This window comes from Orussus abietinus, unplaced genomic scaffold (assembly GCF_000612105.2).
Source record: "Orussus abietinus isolate OABI.00-Male unplaced genomic scaffold, Oabi_2.0 scaffold15, whole genome shotgun sequence".
NCBI classification, from domain to species: Eukaryota; Metazoa; Arthropoda; class Insecta; order Hymenoptera; family Orussidae; genus Orussus; species Orussus abietinus.
The window spans coordinates 101602-120157 of NW_019396010.1; the positions used below are offsets into that span (position 1 = coordinate 101602).

Consider the following 18556-nt stretch of genomic DNA (forward strand, 5'->3'; position numbering starts at 1 on the left):
TTCGTAATCGTTTCGTAATCGATTATTGCGATCTCCGAGATCAGGGTTGCACGATCGATAAGGTAAGGGGGGGATCGGATCGGGTATATCAGCGCTTCTAATGCAAGCTCTGGATTTCTTGATAATTAGTTGGAGCTCTCCGATGAGTCGCCGGGAATTAAGCGAACGATTTAATTAAAATGACGGAATAAAAAAGGGAGTTTCCGGAGAATCGGGCTCTCCGGCCTCGGGAGAGGTCAGGAGTCCTCCTTGACGTCGCTTAATGTAATTTGCAGGACTTATTACCTGAGTTCACGAAAAAGGGTGCACAAGGATTGGACTTCGGTGTACCGTTGATTACGGTCTCGCCTCGGTTCCACGGTAGACTGACAACGGGTAATGGTATCCTCGATTTATTGATCCAGTTATCGCTAAGTCTTACAAAAGAACATATAATACACGTTACAGCGAAGAATCCATAAGAGTAGTCCTTAAGAGGTCGGATTTCGAAAATCGGCGCGTCGCAGTTCCTCCTTTTGGCTCCCTCTGGAGTTGGCGCGAGTGTGAGTCGAAAGATAAATGACCGTATGTAAGTAACGCGAGTATGGTAATTTATGGAAGTTGATTATACCGCATACACCGAGCTAGAGACGGCTCACTGGCACCACCTCCGCGTGTTTAAAGCTTGTGCGTATGTACCTAGATAAACGAATTTACTGTCAGCCTTCGTCTCTGATTACACTCTTTTACCTCACACTCCTGCCTCGCTGGCGCAAAATCACGCATCTCTCACGCGGCAGTGAAAGTAGCCCGGGTAATTAATTAAAGGTAATTAATAATGGCCGCATCCGAAGGACCCGTTGGGGCCCCGGATCTCGGAATTCCGTCGGTTCCATTTTTCTCTTAGACCGGGGATGCAAATCGATGCCGAATAAATAACCCTTCCTCGCAATTCCTTGGAATCGTCTCCAGGAGTCAAGGAGTCGGGAAAAGAAGTCGAGGGGCTGCCAATCGATGACTCCCTCCGTTATCGAACTGTCCTTGCAATTATGCCGAGAGGGTAATTCGCTCTCTTGGGGCCGGGGTGGGTTATCGAGGGCGTTTTAAGATCGGACAATTATCTCCCGATGCCCGATTGAGTTTAACGACCACACCCTCGGGATTATTTCCGATCGCGTTCCCTTATTGATACCCGGGATGGGATCGCGCCGATAACGATTATACCGACCCGATAAAGGAGGAGCCACCGGAATATTTTCCCGGTCCTTGAGCCTTTGTACAAAAGGATTCCCTTTTAGAAAACGGTACTTAAAATATATTCTCTCAAAATCCAGGGAACTTAATTTCCGATGTTACGATTTAAATAAAAATCCCCGCATCGCATAGGGAGGACTCGCCTCCTGGAAGCAAGGGCCCCAATCGGAGCCAGCGGAAAGTTAATAGTTAATCACCGCGACTCGACATAAATAATGAGCTAATACTAAAAATGGCACTAGAGAAGCAAAAATATACTAGTGGTGCGTGGTATTTGGTATTATAATACAATGACACGGTGGCAGCTAAAGCCGGATCCTCCAATAATCGTATCTCTCCTTAATATCTCACCTCATATTTCGTCATATCTCTATAATAATCCGTTCCTTAAATTTAATCTCTCGAGACTTAACACTGGATTGTCTTACGTGAAATAGCATTGTGCAAGTGCGTCGTTCCCTGTCGCCGGGCGGATCAGCTGACGGGGACAAATCGGCACACGATTCAAAAACGGCGACGATACGAGGGATTTGCAACATCTCTTATGGAACAATAAATAGCCTAACTCGGCCACGGGGGATTTCCGATAGGTTAACGACGAACGATAGCGGCCATCGCATCGGCTGACACTTTTTCCCTTTCCAACGTTTCCCCAACGACCGGAATCGCGATGGTTGGGGAGGAAACGCGGTCGGAACGGCGAAAAGGCAGCCACCGAGGGCTGCGCCGCGGCTAGGTGCACGTCGTCGGCGAGACCCTAGGAAAAAGGGCGATTTCCGCCGATCGGCAGCCGAGCGGGGAAAATCCGCGTTCCCAGTCCTCTCGCGTCGGTTTTGTCCGGCTTTGTCCGGCTTTGTCCGGCTTTTCAGGGAACGAGGGGAGCCGGGAGAGCGCCTGTTCCGGACACTCGCGGTTGATAAGGTTCCCGAATCGAGGGGTGCAACCCGCCCGGTCGGCTGCATTTATTAATAAAATAATGGAAAGGGGCCGAGCCTGGACCGGAAGCGCCTCCACGCGGCGAGTCGTTTTCCGACCTTCCGAGCCGATCTCGGATATGGATCTCCCGGGCGCGACTCGACACAGTCCTTCCGCATCGGCGGCGGCCGTTGCGCTTCTACGTGAAGATCGCGACCACCAGGAGCTGCAAGAGGCCCAGGGTGGATCGGCTGCCGATGAGCGCCTCGGCCGAGGACAGGGAGAATATGGACCCCGAGGAGCCCGCCCTCGCTCGGTCCCGGTGACTCGACGGCTGCTCCGACGCCATCAGGTCCTCCCGGGATGGCTCCGGACAGGGCAGCTCTTCCGGCTTTAGGTCGAACAGGTGTCGCACGTACCCCACCTTGCCCTCCACGACCTCGACCTGGACAACACCCCGAAGAGCCACCTCGTATGATAAATTGCCTCCCTCGCTCTCTCCGCGCAATTCGGGGTCGTCTTACCTTGGGCAGAGCGTTGCTATTCGAAGCCGCGTCCTCGTATTCCTCCTCGTACTCGTAGTACTCCCCGCCGTCGCCCATGTAAGCGTCTTCCTCGTTCCCCCCTCGTGGCTTCTCGGCCTGGTATTCTTCGGGGAAGGAGAGCGGGTCGTGTCAATTCGAGCATTCGATCGGCAAACAGGAAATCAAGATATGCCCCGGGGAACTTACCTCGGTCGGCGGCTCCGAGGGGCTGGTCGTTCCCGGCCTCCTGGCTCGACCTCAAGCTCGCGTTATTGCTCTCCAGGAAGCAAGTTAGCTCCTCCAAAGTATCCCTCAGCTTCTTGTTCTTCGTCTCGTTCCTCAGGCCCCAGATCCAGGCGAGCTTGCAGTCGCAGATGAGTTTGTTGCCTGCGAGCAAACGTTCGTTAGAAGACCCTCGCGTCGTGGACGCGCCTTCGAATGCCATTTTCATGGCGTCTCGAGACGTTCCGAATTTCTAACGAATGGAATATCCCTGTTATCTCCGACCTGTCGCAACGTTAATAACCCGCTGACCGATACGAGTGTCGTATCATTTGACGTCGTTTCAAAGGTCGCTTTATGGGGTAACCGATACGCATCGTAATGCGTATTAAAGTATACACCGGGATGCACGCAGAGTGCATTAGACGTTACCGTGCAATTGGCCGTGGAGAACGCACACGCGACGCGAGCATACTCGGCCTAAACCTTGACTCTGTCCATTTTGCGGAATTCAATTAATCCAAAATATCCATCCAAGAGATGAAGAAAATTACGCAAAATAATTAAGATCCCGAATGAATATTTTCGGGGGGAGAGGGCGAAGTTCCATAAATCCATCCGAAATATTCCCTCCAGTCCTCGGAGGGGCATGAGTGGTAATTAAAATACTTTGGGCGTCCCGCGACGACCGGATTCCGAATTAACGCTTCCGGGATGAATTCTATTCCCAGCTGCGGCGAAAAGTCTCGCCGGAAGTGGGCAAAGTCCCGGAAGTGCCGAGATTTGTCCCGGGGGTGAATATTTCAACGGTCGGCTCGAAACTGGGCCAGTCTTGGCGGGTCTTTTTAATTAATTGTTCAATAATAAATCCGGCATTCCCCGGGCGGTGCTCGAGCGGGACAACATCCCTCGGATTTTTCTCGCAGAGGGTTGGCCGCCCCCGAGGCGTTTCGATATTCATATGGGGTAGCCGCGACCCCAACCCGGCTCGGGGTAAAAGCCCATGGATTCCTCCTTACTCGCTCCTATTGGCTTTCATAACATCCGGGACATATTAGAGCCATCGGGACGATCTACGAGGAATCTCGACCCACTCAAACCGCCCCTCATGTATATTACATGAATCCGCGAATATCCCGCTGAAAATGTTTTTCAATCTCGGCCGCACCCTTTCGACACGGTTTCCTATGAGAAGCCTCGACCCGATTTTTCTCGCCCCGATCGGGCGGGATTGATTAATTCAATTTCCGAGATTTTAATCCCTTCGGTCCCTCAAGTTCCCTTTTCCATCCCCAACTTCGATTTCGCTTCTTTCCGGGATTCCTCCTTCCGCTGAGTCGGACGGAGGTCCTTGGATATTCGAGCAGGGTTTCCGGCGCGTCCACCCCTTCCGGGCGAGTCTCCGGGAGTTGTTCGGCAGCTTGGATCCCTATCGCTTTCCAATTTTTTTTCCTCCGTTTTCTCTTCTTTTTTTTTTTAAGGGACGTTTCCCGATGATCCTCCGAAAACGAGGAGGGACCGGCTTCGCGGCGCTTCCGTGCTCTGAATTTTTCATCCATTTCCGCCCGTCGAGGTCTGACGCGAATGTCGATATCACTCGGCTCGGCATCCGGGGGGTTGATAATTCTTCAAAGGGGATGCCCGTGTCCGTCGTTTACCCGTGGCCATTGTTGCACCCGCGTGCTCGAGTCCGGAAGTCGGAGAAATTTTGCCCATCCCGCCCACCCCCGAAAACCCCCCTCTGTGTCACCTGCATCGCGTTTTCCACCCTCCACTCCGCGAAATTCCGGAAGGAGGAGACCCGTTAAGGGCGGAAAATATAGACGGAATAGTCCGAATAATCGGAAACATCGAATAAATCGATCAGTCGCGAATCGCAACCGCTGTCATCCCTCCTGGGATTAATTAATAATCGTTTCCCTGCCGAAGAGCCGGCCTATCCCCTGGCGCTGCCAAGCTCGGCGGCGAAGCTGCAACCCTCATTCGAGGGATCGAACCGAGGGTGAAGTCGAGGGTAATATGAGCTCGCATTCAGTCCGAGTGCCATTCAGAATTTAATTACTCGCAGCTCGCCCCCCGGGTCCTCTTTATTTATTTATGCTCGCCCCCTTTTCGGAGGACTTTAACGTCATTGTTCCTCCGAGCGCGTTTCTCGTCCCCGGGTCCTCTCCACGTGTCTCCGCATTTTTCGGCAGCCTTTAATGACCGTTCCCAACGACCGCGACTTGCTCTCGCCGACGATCGAACGGTGCACCTGGGTCTCCAGGTTTCTCCAGGCTCTTTGGGGGAGTTTCCGGGAGGAATCAGTGCCGGTCTCAGGGGGTGGTTTATTGTGCGATCTCGCGACATGCACCTTTAATAGGTGGGATAAAGTTTCGAGGGCGAAGACGGCCTCCATTCTTCTCGGGATCCCTCGGCAGGTCGCGCGTCCATTTTAATTTCCGGGGAAGGTCCTCGGGGTGCTCGGTTTTATCTCCGGCCAGCATTTGGACAATTTTTTTTCCCAGAGGGCGTTCATTTCTTCCGAGGGCACTTCGTTATGCGATCCTTTGACACGGGCCACCTCTAACAGGTGGGATAAGGTATTTCTCGCCCCTCCGGGGGAATCTCTCTTCGACCGTCCCTTTTAATTTTCCCTGATGCACATTTTTCCTCGCGAGATTACATTCGTTCAGGATTCAACCTGTCGAAAAAATAAAACGCATCGGCAACCGCACGAAGAAAAGTATTCCCGCAGTCGTTGGCCGTGCTCGCGTGTCAACCCTATCGTCGTAATTACTTGGGCGATCGCCGGGGATACAAACAAAATTTGCATAAACCCATTAGGATACGGTCAGCCCCTTTTTCCTCTTTCCTGGACGGGGGAGTTCTGGGAAAATTTCGGCGCGCGATTTCGATTTCCCCCTTTTCGGGCGAGCAAATTCCAGAATCCAATTCTCGCGGAAAGGAGCCATTCGATTTCCCGACTTTGCCGCTGAAAAATCGATGCAAATGTTGATGTGTCAAGCGTTACACGTAATGGGCGCACTGTGGCCCGTTTTTCCGGGCAAAGGAGAACCGATTTTCCGGCCAGACGTCTCGCCCCCGGGCGAAGCCCGAAACTCCGCCGCGAGTTTCCGCGCCTAGGAGACTTCGCGATTTCGCAGTCCGACAAGTGTCCCCGGAGTATCGGAAACACAAGCCCGACGTTTCCCCGTGCACTTTCCCGACAGCTTGCGTTTCCTCCCGGCCCGTGCCGATCCACGAGGAAGTTTCCCGGGTCCCGGGAGAGGGTGCCAAACCAATCACACTTTGGCCTCCTCGACCTTCGACAGTGATTTCGGATCGACTTCGAAATTTCCCTGAATTATCTACACCCCCTCTGCAAACGAGCACTCGCGGCTCGACCATCCATCTTCTTCCATCGACTAGGTTAAACGAGAAAATCTCCTCTCCTTGGAAGACCATATATTGAAACAAAATTGGTACGTGGCTTCTCCGCTAGTGGGGCCTCGGAAATCGTCGAAAGAGGGGGTATAATCTAATCCGCCAGGCGACAGGTATCGCACCTCGAAGAGGATCCCCGAGGGTTGGTCGCGGAAGTCTTCGGCGAGGACGTCGGAGCCGGGCAGGAAGGGGTGTAGCCGGCAGGGAAGCAGACTACCACGCCCCCGAGTCGAAAATTTCATCCCCTGAATGATTAAAACCTAATATAAGGGACACGCCTACCAGGGGTTGCGTCCCTAAGCATGTCCCTGTAAAAGCAGGGGACGAAGCCACCCCCAGCCAGTGGCTGCGATTTCATTCCGAGGCCTCTACGCCACTCCCGATCGGGGCGGAAATCGCCGGAAAAAAGGGGGAAAAATTCCCCAATACGTATCCCCCCAGGCGGGTGGATTTTCCGAAAACATTTTTCTCCCGAATATTTCCACACCGAGTGCCGACCCGGGGATGGACACCCTCTCGTGCGTGTATCGTGCGTTTTCATCGATCACATCTTTGGGCGGCTCCCATGCACGGGGTAAACTTCTTCTTGTAATTAATCGCCATCGTTAGTCTAATGAATGGAGGCCGCCGACCTCGCCGGCCGAGGAGTAAAAAGCGCAATGAGCTTTAATATCTTTCCCGCTTTAGCACGCGATCGCGAGCGAGCCTTCAGGGGGTTGTGGATGAAAAATCGGAATTATTGATAGGATTTAACGCGGACTCGTTTCGGGATAATGGCGCGATGCATCGATCGGCCCTGTCCGCGCGGCGGTCGAGTGGAAGGAACGAGGCCGCAGAAATGAAACCTCCGATTTCTCCCTCGACCACGCGTGCGGCGAGGAAACTGTTCGGGCAAAAGTTGTCGCACGTCCCACCCTGTGCAACTTTTATACGAATCATTTTTTTCCACCGAGCCTCGATGTCGCGAAAAATCGACGCTTAGCGACGCATGCGGCGCAGTGGTTCCGCGAGGCTCGACTCGGCTCCCTCGGTGACGGAGTTAATTAAATTCTCTTCATTTTCGGCTGGCCGATGGAATACGACGAGCAACAAATTATGGCGTGGATATTCTTCCGGTTAAAAAGCATTAAGCTTTCTCGTTTATTTTAATTGAGTGTGCTAAAGCGGTCGCGCCAGCTTAGCAGATGCGTTTTTTAATATAATCCCGGGGCAGTTCCCAGAGCCGAATTTCTATATTCCCATCGGTCAACGAGCCAAATCTAATAATTCAAGGGAATATCGAGGAGGTCAGGTCGCGAGACAAATATCGACATTCGCAGGTAATATATCGACGTTTTTGCGCATCACTGCAGGGGGTCCGATTGTAATATGCCAACATTTTCCCCATGCCCTGAGCGAGCGACTGTCTCGATATTTCCTCCCTAATACCGCGTGATCGATGGATTTTATGAAGTCGCTCGTACTTCGAATGCGCCCGGCTAGGTGCATTTTTATGCACCTGCATGCCTATCGCGTTCCTACCCCGGCGAGGTTACATTCGACCGGAGAAACGACGGTATTATTATTCCATGTCCTGTCAGCCACCGAGGGAGAATGGAACGGTCCTGTATGAACGAACATTCCGAAGTAACGACCGATTCAGTTTTGACTTCCCTATTTGCCATTAGCATATTTAGGACGAGCTCCAAATTAACTTTGCTAATCCTCTCCCCGGAATATCAATCACGGGCAACCTTTCACCCCGACCATCGCTCTGCACCTTGCTCGCTCTGAATTTTGATATCTCTCGGTGACCCTCGATTTCCTCCGATTAAAAAAAAAAAAAACGTGCCTCCCCTGCAAGTAGTACCTGGCGCACGCGGAATCCCCCACGAATAATCAAGCCCCCCCCATCGGGGAATAAATACCGACTCGTCTGCGCGAATTATTTATTTATTTATATGCAGGATAAGCTGGGAATATCGATCACCTCGCGAAATGTCTCTGATTTCCTTTTTTTTTTTTTCACGAATCGAATTTTTCCTCGCATCGGCATTCCTTGCTAAAGCCGCTGATCGATGGATTCGGAAAAATCGGCCGGTTTTTGGGACTCGTCCAATTCGGGGTGCAGCGCTGCATTATGCAGCCGAAATCGCGTATCTCTACGCGCGGCGGAATTATTGACGATTTACCGCGAAGAGTATCGGGAACGAGAGAACGTGGAGGCGCGTTACGGCAAATTGGCCGGGCCAAAAACCGAAAACTAAATATCGGTATTCTATATCACGTATCATCGCACTTCTCCTCCCTCCCGCGAAGATTTAATCCTCGGATATTTTTCCCCGAATTCTCGACTCGACGTTACGGAGTCGTTCCCCGCGTAACTCCGGTCACCGCTTAATGCAATTATTTATTTATTTATCCGTGAGCCCCTTGGCTTCGCTTGACCTCTGGAACGTTGCCGGGAATGCAAAATGCAAAGTGCACCGCGCGGGGTGTTTGTTCCCCTCGTGGGTAATTAATGAGGATTGCGCTAAACAGGTGCAATCCACTTTTGCAGGGGATTCGATGTTTGAAATTTGACTCGATAGGAATTTTCATTTCGAGGAGTATCCGGCTGCGTACGCGAATCGCGGAATATCCATACGGCGAGGCGGTGCTTTTTTTGGGATAAAAAGACACTTTCCGGGGACGATCGAGGGATTTAACAAAATCGACGAGATCCGACCTTTCCGGGGCTTTTCGGATAGGCGACTCCACGGGAGCGGCAAATATTAGCGATTTACCGCGAAGTGCCGGGAACGAGGGAAGCTCGCGGTAATGCGCAGAGGAGGGCATCGAGGCGTACCTTCGTGGGTGTACGTATGCGCGTACGCGAGTATCCGTGAACACGTACTTAGAGCTCGTTTTACCCCCCCGTCCCGAGTATTCCGCCCTCACGCCGCGGAATTATTAGCAATCGCAGGAATTTCTCGGCGCCACAATGAAATTTATTCCGAGTGGCAATCGCCAAGAGGCAGGAGGCTCGACAGGTGTTTGCGGAGGGTGGGATTAAGTTTACCCCGTGGAAATTGCGTTTTCCCGGAGGCGGGGCAAAAAGTGCCGCCCCTCGTCCGAAAGCGAAGGAGAAAATACCGGGGGACGATGCCTTCCCCGTTTTCGAAACCGCCTCGAAAAAATCAAGATCCAAATAAAAGAGCCCCTCGTTTCGCACTCGAGAGATAAATTTCGTTCGCGGCCTGTCGACCTTCCGACCGCGGTTTCTCTTTCTCTCCTCGGAGTCCGCCTCTCCGTCGGCCTTAAATCAAATTAGCATTTTGCGGTCGTCTCTCCGGGTGGTCCCTGCAAATTCGGAGGACTCGGAGACTCGCGAGTTTGCACCTTTCTTCCCTTTGCCCCCTTGATCCTGCACGGGGGTGCAGGAGCACGCGAATCCCTCGCCTCGACGGAGTCCGGCGTCGTTAGCCCGACGAAACTCCTCGTTAACGGAAGTGGAGGGACGCCGATCGGACGTCCCTTTACTCGCGCGGGATAACCGACTTTCGGGTTCCCTATTCGGGGAAGGACTTACGAGTATATCGGGGATTTTAATCTCCCGTTTAATCCCTCGTTTCGCTGATAAAGCTGTGTAAAGCTCGAAAAAAAAAAATTGTCGATCGAGAAACTCCGCCCGGATGGAGTTTCCTTTATTTTCATTCGAGGTCTTTTTTCCCCCATCCGCGAGGTACTCCGCGGTGATTTTCTCTTTCGGGAATGTACGTTCGAGATCGATATTTTTTGGAGTATCGCTTTTCGATATTTGAGGGACTGTAACGCATCGAGAGTGGATACAGGCGCGGAAGAAATTCGAGTCTTCGAGGGGAAGATTCCCCGGTCGCGTCGGGGGGAGAGGGTCCCGCTAAATGGAGGGATGAGGATCGAATATCCCTTTGTTTAGACGGGATACCCGACTCCAGCAATTTCCTTCACAAAGGGGTGGTCCGATCGACTTCGCCGTTGTTTTTACCAACCCTTTTCCGGGATCTCGCCACCCCCCGCGGGAATAATTTTTTTTTCCCGTCGAAAATTCTGCACAATGCCGTTCTCTGGCCGCGTCAAATTGTGACGAAGGAAACGTTAAATTCGAATTTCCTTCTTCGGGGCCTCCCCGCCTCGTCGTTCCGTTTCTCCGGCGTCGAGAGATGCGACGACATTCCGCGGTCGCCAGCCTCGGTCGCCAGCCTCGGTGGTCCAGCCAAACGTTCTGCCCTATCGTCGTTTAACGTCCGATCTTTTCCAACGTCCCTCGCAAATTGCATAGCGAACCGCAGCGACCTCCCTCGACGTCGATTCCGTTTGGCAAACCGGAAGCCAGTTTGGCCCGCGAGTTATCAACGACGGAGACGAATTTCATTATCAACTTTGATAATTGCATCCGAAATATCCCCGAAATTTTGCGGCCCGTCTCCGCGGATGCACCGAATGCGGCGGACCCTCGGAGGGTCGCGGAAACTCCGGCACGTCGAAGCTCGTAAAGAACCCTCGACTTTGCTCGTGGGGTTCTTTCGAGGTACGGCGCGCGAGACTGCGGCCGGGGACTTTAAAGTTTAGCGGGACCCGAAGCGACCCGACTCGAGAACTCGGAGAGGAAACACTTGCAGTCCTTTTTCGGTCTCCAGGCGAGGTATGATAAGAGCGATAAGGACGATAGGTGTCGCGGCGACGGTGGGAGGCTAGCGATTTACTGGGCTATACCCGTCCCCAACGATATCGTACCCACACGAGGGTACAAAACGGATACGCCGAGAGAGGAGGATAAGTGAGCTTGCATTAAGCAATTTATTCCGTCCTAACCTCTTGGCGACCGCGCAGCGCGAACGGAGCCCGCAAACAGGGGTATGATATTTCATATATTTGTCAATTCTACAGAGTGCTTTTAATGGATTGGCCGGGCAAAGCGGGGAAGGAGCTCGAATAAGCCTACGTCTAAACGCACTTTAATCTTGACCTTATTTATACATTTAATTACAGTCCGCCAAAATCCGAAGGGCCCTCTTCGGTTTGTCAACGATAAACGCGCAAAAGAGGGTGCCCTACCGGGGGATCGAGGGTTTTGGGCCCGCCCTTCTGCGAAAGATGCCCCCGGGGTATCGGAAGAGTCGCAACAGTTTCGTTTCCAGCAACGATCGGGCCACGGGGGTTCTGAAAATATAATTAAAGGTTGTGCCGCTGCCGGCCCGGGGGATGTTTTGGTTTCATTATGCCTCGGCGTGGCGTTTTCTCGGGCCCTTCGAAACCTCGCGGGCTCTCTACAATTACGCTCCCCTGGTTGGCCGTAAATTTCGATGCATACATATTCAAACGTGGCCCTTATGAAATAATCATAGAATTATTACCTCGAGGCTCCCTGTATTCTCCGGTTCCACCCCTCGCGAAAGCGCGCCTTTATTCTCGCAAAGGGGAGTCGATCCGGCCGCTCCTCTTTCCCCGCGATTCTCCGAGATTCCGCGGGACTTCCGCCACTTCCGGACGTGCCGGCCGGAAGCTAATTAGAAAATTAGCCGACGAGCCTTGTTACTCTCCTGGCCATCACCTGGTTGCTCGATGTGAGATTCAAGGTAAGGGTTTCCTCTGCTACTCTCCGGAAATTCCGTCGGACATCCCTCTTCAACGGTAACAATCCACCGAACAGTGTTACGTGACATTAATATAACCGCTACATCCCCTAAAGATGGCACCGATCCGCGAATCGACATTTACACTCGCCCTCTCACGCCGATGGACCCGCGACAATAGGGTACAACGGGGGGCCGAGCGAGTGGGTACGTCCGGAGCCCTCCTTTCCCACCAGAAAAAGGAAAAAGTAACGCTCCGGCAATTAACCACCCCCCCTATCGCTTTCGGGCCCCTCCCCGTCGGTCCGCGTATTTACCCACGGATAATGCGCCTTATGGGATTACGTCAAAACATCCTGGGAGGGGGAAAAAACGGGAACCTCGGACGACCCCTGCCAGCCATGCGCCCCAGTAGAATGCAAAATCAACGCTCCTATTGTCAGGGTGCCGCTTCTAAATGGCGATACCGAGATCGCTTCCTGACGTGTGACGTGTACCAGCCAGGGGTGCACCCGGAGAATGTAGAATAAATTGCCAGGGGCATTTTGGGACCGGCGCGTAATGGCCGTTGCGGGGTGGAGGATGGGTTTAAATGGCCACCCATATCCTGCACCCTTAAACGGAGAAGCGGGGGAAGCCGCTCGGTTATCTCGGTTTTAGGCCTCGATATCGCGAAAGTACCCCAATCGATGGGGTGCCCGTTTCTTCTCTCCCCGTAAAAATGCGTGCCTTTAAAAAGGCCTCTAAAGACCGACCCAATGGCCCGGTTTAACGCGCGGCGTGGCGCGCCGTGGCGCGTCGCGAGCGGGGAATAAAAAAGAATAAATAAAAAATACGGCGCGATGTGAGGGACGTTAAGCTTTACGATAGAAAATTACCGACCGTTATGGGGTGGTTTTTACGCGGCCGTTCCGCGTGGAGGGCGGTTTTATCCCCGGCTGATGAAGGCGAATCCTGGAATCGCGTCTTTAAGGTAATAGAGGGTAGTTCTGATTGTAACGGCAGAAAAGTCCCGCTTAAGACGGCTCTATAAATTGCCCGCTGTAAAAACATCCCGGGAAGGAGTCGTTCAAGGGATTGGAACTCCGTGCCGCGGACGGAGACCGGGACTCGTTCCTCCCGATCAGAGGTCGATTCGATCGGTATCGATTCCGAGGGGCTCCGCTAACGAGTCAATCGCATCTCTCGGGGGAACGTGGCCGAGTGCGCAATTAAATCCGACTCGTCCCGCTCGTTCGCGGAATCAGGCGTTTCCGGCGTTTCCGGCGCAAAATCGGCCCGCCCTGGGGGGTGAGCGTTAAATCTCTCGATCCGGGGTGCGAAAAAATTATCCATTTCCCGGTTTATTTTGCCTCCCATGGGAAACGGTCACCTCGGAGACTATTTCCCTACCGACAATTAATATCCCTTCCCACTTTTCGCCATTTTCCGCCAAGTCGATCGACCTCGTCGAGCACATCCGCCGCAGGAGAGCAGGTGAAAAAGGTTCACGGCGATATTTTCGTACTTTAGAATGAATAACACCGCACCCGTCGACGGGGTGCACCCCCTCTCGGCGCCCGCAATTGTCGCCATTTTCTAGATAAACGGAATTGATGTTTTTGCCCCCACGGGAGCCGCTCGTCCATTACAGAGATTTCTCGAGAGCCGCTGAACCAACATCGCATTGCCCTGATGCACCCGCCCCCCGGCCCCTCTTCAAGTGCGATTCTCGGTACTCCCCGCAAGTGCGCGAGATCTTGAAAAATTGCCCCCTCTCCCCCGTTCGCTCTCGAAATCCCTCGACGAAACCTGAACGTAAAGTCGCGGAAATTTTACGATCACGATTTTCGCGCCGCCGGTGCAATTGGCATTTGCAGCCTCGAAATTCGCGTCGGTTTCCAGGCTCGCGGATGCAATTGTCACTAGGCGGAAATTCGGCGAAATTCGGCGAAATTCAGCGGCTTTTGAATTGGCGAGGGCAACTGTCAAAATCAAAGGGGAATATTATCTCGAATCAACGGTCGGAAGGGAGTCTAACCCTCGGAGGAAGAAATCGCGGATTTCGAGGGACGCTACTACCGTGCCGGCAGCAAATTAGGCCGGGATTCCGACCCCATTAGGATGCGGAGATTCTAATCCGGAAAAACGGCCCCGTCGAAGCCTGGCAGATGTTTTTCTTTTTTTTCACTCAAAGGAGGGCAGTCTCCGACCCGCGGGGGGTCGAGAGCGCACGTTGGCTTCTATGTACGCACCTACGGGTGCATATGCGTTCGGATACCCGTCTCTCTCCCTTGGTACTCATATGTACACACACAACGACGTAATCCGTTCCATTTATTAAAAGGCGATTCCCATTGTTTTACGGGGTCGTGCGACAATACAATACGCTCACGGAGCGCGCCACATGGCGTCGATCGCGTCCGTTGTTCGTGGGAAATATTTCTCTTTCCATGAAGCGAACCTTCCCGCGGGGTGGGTCTAGACTAAAGATAAAGAGAAGGAGAAAGAAAAGGCACCGTGAATAAGTTTTCGGTTAAGCGAACAATCGCGGCTTTGCCGTGCCGCACCCCCGGATTTCAAAAAGAAGATTGAAAATATTTCCCTCGGAGAAGAGCGTAGGAAATTATTTTCCATCGGAAGAAAGAAGGTAACGACACATCCAGAGCCGCGTTAACCTCGTATCAAGCGTCCGTTTAGGAGCTCCTTTCGGGCCAGTTTTTCGCTGGCGGCAAGGGGTCGGGTAAAATGCGAAAAAAGTATGTATCGCCATAGGTACCTTTAAAGCACCCGCTTTAATTTCCTCGAAGGTACGCTCAGAGGAGGGCCCGGAACTCCCGGTAGTTCGCGGGTGACGTGCCGGCGACGTGCCGGCGACGTCTCATAAGTTGCCCCGGCTTATACATGGGTACATGGTATTACCTAGGACGGCATGTGCCGGTATATGTGCTCGCGTTATACGGCCATGTACGCAGGGTATGCAGTCGTATACGAAGTGCGTCCCGCGATGAGTCGAGTGCGATGACGCGGTGCCCGGGATACTTACCTCGGGGGCTCTCGGCACGGCACATGCGCGCACCCGCGAGTGTCGGTGGCCCCGTATGCCCTCCGAGGTGGAGTACGCTCGAGCATGTATTATCGGAGGCGATGTCAAGAAGTCCGGGGAGGGACTTGCGCGGGGAGGTACATACACGTGCACGGGTACTCCCGGTCTCCACGCACGTACGCATACGGATAGAAACACAACGAACACAAAGAAGCCGAGCACTTTTGGCATCGACACCCTCGATGCTCACTCGATTTCTAAAAAAGTACTCGTATCGATCGCCATCGCCACGCGTCGGTCCTGGCAAGGTGCGCATAGAAGGCGAGGCAGATGTCGTGGCGCCCCTTGTAGGTAATAAAAGTCCCGTATAGATAGAGACGAGGGCTCGTTAAGACGATCCGAGCCCTGCACTTCTTCCCGCGGAGGGTCTTGAAGGGCCATGTTTATCCATTTACTCCGAAGGACGCACCCGGGTACGCCTTTGTGCGCCCAGGACAGGTGTAGGTGCATGTATGCACACCTATGCACCTCCGGTGGCCGGGGCCATCCGGAATGGGAAAATGGGCAGGTTTACGCACACGTACCGTTCCGGGACTCCTCGACTGCGACCCATTGTTGCGATTGTACGCCTCTTGTAATGGCGCCCTTGTTCGTTTGTACCGTGCCCCCTGCGACATATTTCCGCGTGCATGCAGTTTGACGTGGAGTTGGAGCGGGTCGTGTAAAAGACGCGATTGCCGGATGTCGGAATTTTTCTGATAGCGGGATCAACGCTTGATACGGCACTCGATGGATAGATGGTATCTGATTTGCAGCGATGCCAGGAGCGATATACCGCGTGGAGGGAGATGCGGAGACGCTTGAGCTACATTTTCCCATTTATCGCGACGCGATATCAAAAATTGTTTCGGACGAAAGTTGCTCCCCGGGGGGCGGGGAACGGTTTTCGTATTAATCACTTTTTTCTCCCGACCAAGGTTGGCACGGGAAATTAGGTTTTTATCCGCGACACGGCGGACAATGAAATCGTCCCCGTCGAGCCGTTCGAATTTTTGATTGGACGCCGCGCGTCTGGGGTATATACGCGCCATTGCAAACCCGCGGAGAGAATGACCCGCTGACAAATGACGCCCGAAACCGAGTGTCAAACCGACAATGAAGCATGGCACCCACTGCGCCACTACCCCGTTGTAATGCAAAGTGCCGTCGTTACCCATATTCTCCGGCACTTCCGACTCAATTTTCCGCCGGAAGCTAGCGCGATAACGCGAAACGCCTCGGACAAAAGGAAAACGCGCTGCCCGCGCGAGAAAGCGTAATGCACGATTTTTCCCCTCGATAATAACGAGGCCACAAACCGTTCTCGACGCACTTCTCGGGGGAGCTGCACGCATGCACTTCTGATCTCGCCGATGCATCATGACGCGAATCGCACACGTGGCCAACCGCGTTTGGCAGGGGCTCCTTTAACGAGAAGACCCTCGTCGAGCACGTGCCTTTGTATTTGCCACCGATCAAACAATGCGCAAAGGGAGAATGATCCACTTCTGGGTCTCGACTCATTATTTTCAGGGTCGCACGCTTTTCGACTTTTCGACTTTTCGATCAGGCCAGTCGCGATCCCCGGGCAAAAGGTCGCCGATATAATTATTCGAGAGTCTAAATCTTAATGAAAAAATTCGCCGGGAACTCGAAAGCTGGCGCGCCCTCGAGTTCCATTACCTCGTTTGTCCCAGTAACGTCCCGGGGAGCATCCAAGTGCGCAACAACAAGTTACGCCAACAAGTTTCCGCGTTATCGCAACAATCGTCACCCCCTATGGCGGCTCTCTTGTCCGCAAATTCGGAACTCTCTGTATCAATTCCCGGCAGACTCGACCCCAGATAGGATCGCTCGACTCCCCGTGCAGATTTCCACTTGAAAATTTCACCCGATACATTACTCCCCCCGTTGGTCGCTTTCCCGAAACCCGCGGAAACTTGGCATCGGCAAAAGTGCATTAAGCAGTCGGGTTTTTGCGTCGAGACTTTTTGAGGGCGTCCTCGAAAAAGGAAATAAGATAGAAATTAAAGGCGACATGGAGAATGTGTTCGCTCACCGTCGAGGTAGAAGTAGCTGTTGCTGTTGTAGAGGTTCGTCACGATGGGCTTGACGTTGTCAAAGGTCATGGTCCTCAGGGCGTTGTCCCTAAGGTTCAGAAAGGAGACCCCGGGAGCTCCGGCCAGAAAGTCGGGTTCCAAGCTGACGAGCTTGTTCTCGCTAAGTCTGAGCTTCTTCAGGTTCCTCATGCCCTCCAAGGCGTCCTCGGAGATGAACTCGATCTTGTTCTGGTCGAGTTCCAGCTCCCTCAGCTCCGGCATCTCGATAAAACTGCGGTCTCCGATCATGGAGAGGAGATTGTTGCGCAGGTCGAGCTTCTGTAGATTCCTCAGACCATGGAAGCTGTCTCTGGTGATGACGGCGATCTGGTTGCCGTTTAATTCCAACTCCAACAGGGTGCTCAGGTGCTTGAAAGCCTTGTCATGGAGAGTGGAAATATTGTTGCGGTTGAAGGAGAGCTTCGTCAGCTTCGGCAGACCCACGAACACGTCCCTGAGGAAGAGAGAGAATCACGGATTCAGGACTCTGGGAAATGCGTCTTAGATCCTGAGCCCTGAAGAGGGGACCAAGCAGGGACCGTCCTCGAGACTCACCTGTTGACCTCGACTATGCGGTTCTCGTCCAGGTTGACCATGGTCAGGTTCTTCATGTTCTCGAAGGCGAACTTCCTGAGCACGACGATCATGTTTCTGCTGAGGTTGATCTCCGAGATGCTGGAGAGATTCGAAAAAGAGCGTTCCGCTAATTCCGGAATGCTGGCGTACTGGAAGGTGACCGAATGAAGGTTCTTCAGCTGCTTCAAGACCGCCGTTGGCACGTAGGTGATGCTGCCGTCTTGTCGCACCGTGAAAGTCAGCTTCTCCAAGTACAGTTGGGAGGTGAAGTGCCCCCAGATCGGGTTGTCCACCTCGAATCTGTCGAAAATCCAGCAGTTGGCATCCGTCGCGTTTCGCGGCTGGATGTTGTTACAGTAGCAGAAGACGGAGGTTTCGCGACGCTCCAGGTCGCAGATGTTGATTTCTTTGGTCTCCTTCGTCTTCTTCTTGCTCCGACTCCTGGTCGAGGCGGAGAGCGTCACCGACAGAGACAGACTGGCCATGATGAAAATGCCCAGAAGAATCGAGCTTCTCATGGTGTTCCTGAAAGCACAGACCCAACGTTAATCCCCCGTCAAGTTTCTCCTTTCGACCCGATGGATAATTCGGATTTTAAAGATTCGGTTTTCCACCGGTTAACCACCGGTCTTCGGGGAGGGTGGCGGCCCTGGGGCGCCGAAAAACGCATCCCCGGGCCGTCGAGCTGCGGTTTTGCGTGAAATACGCTGAACCATTTATCGCGGCGAAAAAAAACCTGTCGGAAGAGAAACTGCGGGGCCATCCGGGGCTTGTCGAGGACCGTGAAATGCGCGCTGGGGCCGCATCGCCTCCGCGAGCGGTTTCTTGCCGCACTCGAGACACGAGTCGAATCTAACGTCGGGGTAAATAATATCGCGTTCCATTGGGGCTCGGGCAATTGCGAGACCGCTGCTGGGCTGGGGA

At 53.2% G+C, this 18556-nt stretch overlaps 1 protein-coding gene across 1 annotated transcript; it reads right to left on the reverse strand.

Moving 5' to 3' along the window:
- Positions 1–2272: 2272 nt before the first annotated feature.
- LOC105696359 (connectin) lies at positions 2273–18117 on the reverse strand. The gene is made up of 5 exons (XM_023434442.1): positions 17612–18117; positions 17017–17510; positions 2880–3059; positions 2673–2803; positions 2273–2593 (listed from the first exon to the last, which is right to left on the reverse strand). The coding sequence occupies exons 1-5, from the start codon at positions 18115–18117 to the stop codon at positions 2348–2350; spliced, it is 1557 nt and encodes a 518-aa protein (XP_023290210.1). The 3' UTR covers positions 2273–2347.
- Between the last annotated feature and the right edge of the window lie 439 nt (positions 18118–18556).

Bases quoted from the DNA above. Each gene is read 5' to 3' on its own strand.
- LOC105696359 (XM_023434442.1), bottom strand. From the start codon at position 18,117: ATGGCCAGTCTGTCTCTGTCGGTGACGCTCTCCGCCTCGACCAGGAGT. The intron at 17,511-17,611 runs GTGAGTCTCGAG...TCTCTTCCTCAG, and splicing joins CGCATAGTCGAGGTCAACAG to GGACGTGTTCGTGGGTCTGC. The intron at 2,594-2,672 runs GTAAGACGACCC...GGTGTTGTCCAG, and splicing joins ATAGCAACGCTCTGCCCAAG to GTCGAGGTCGTGGAGGGCAA.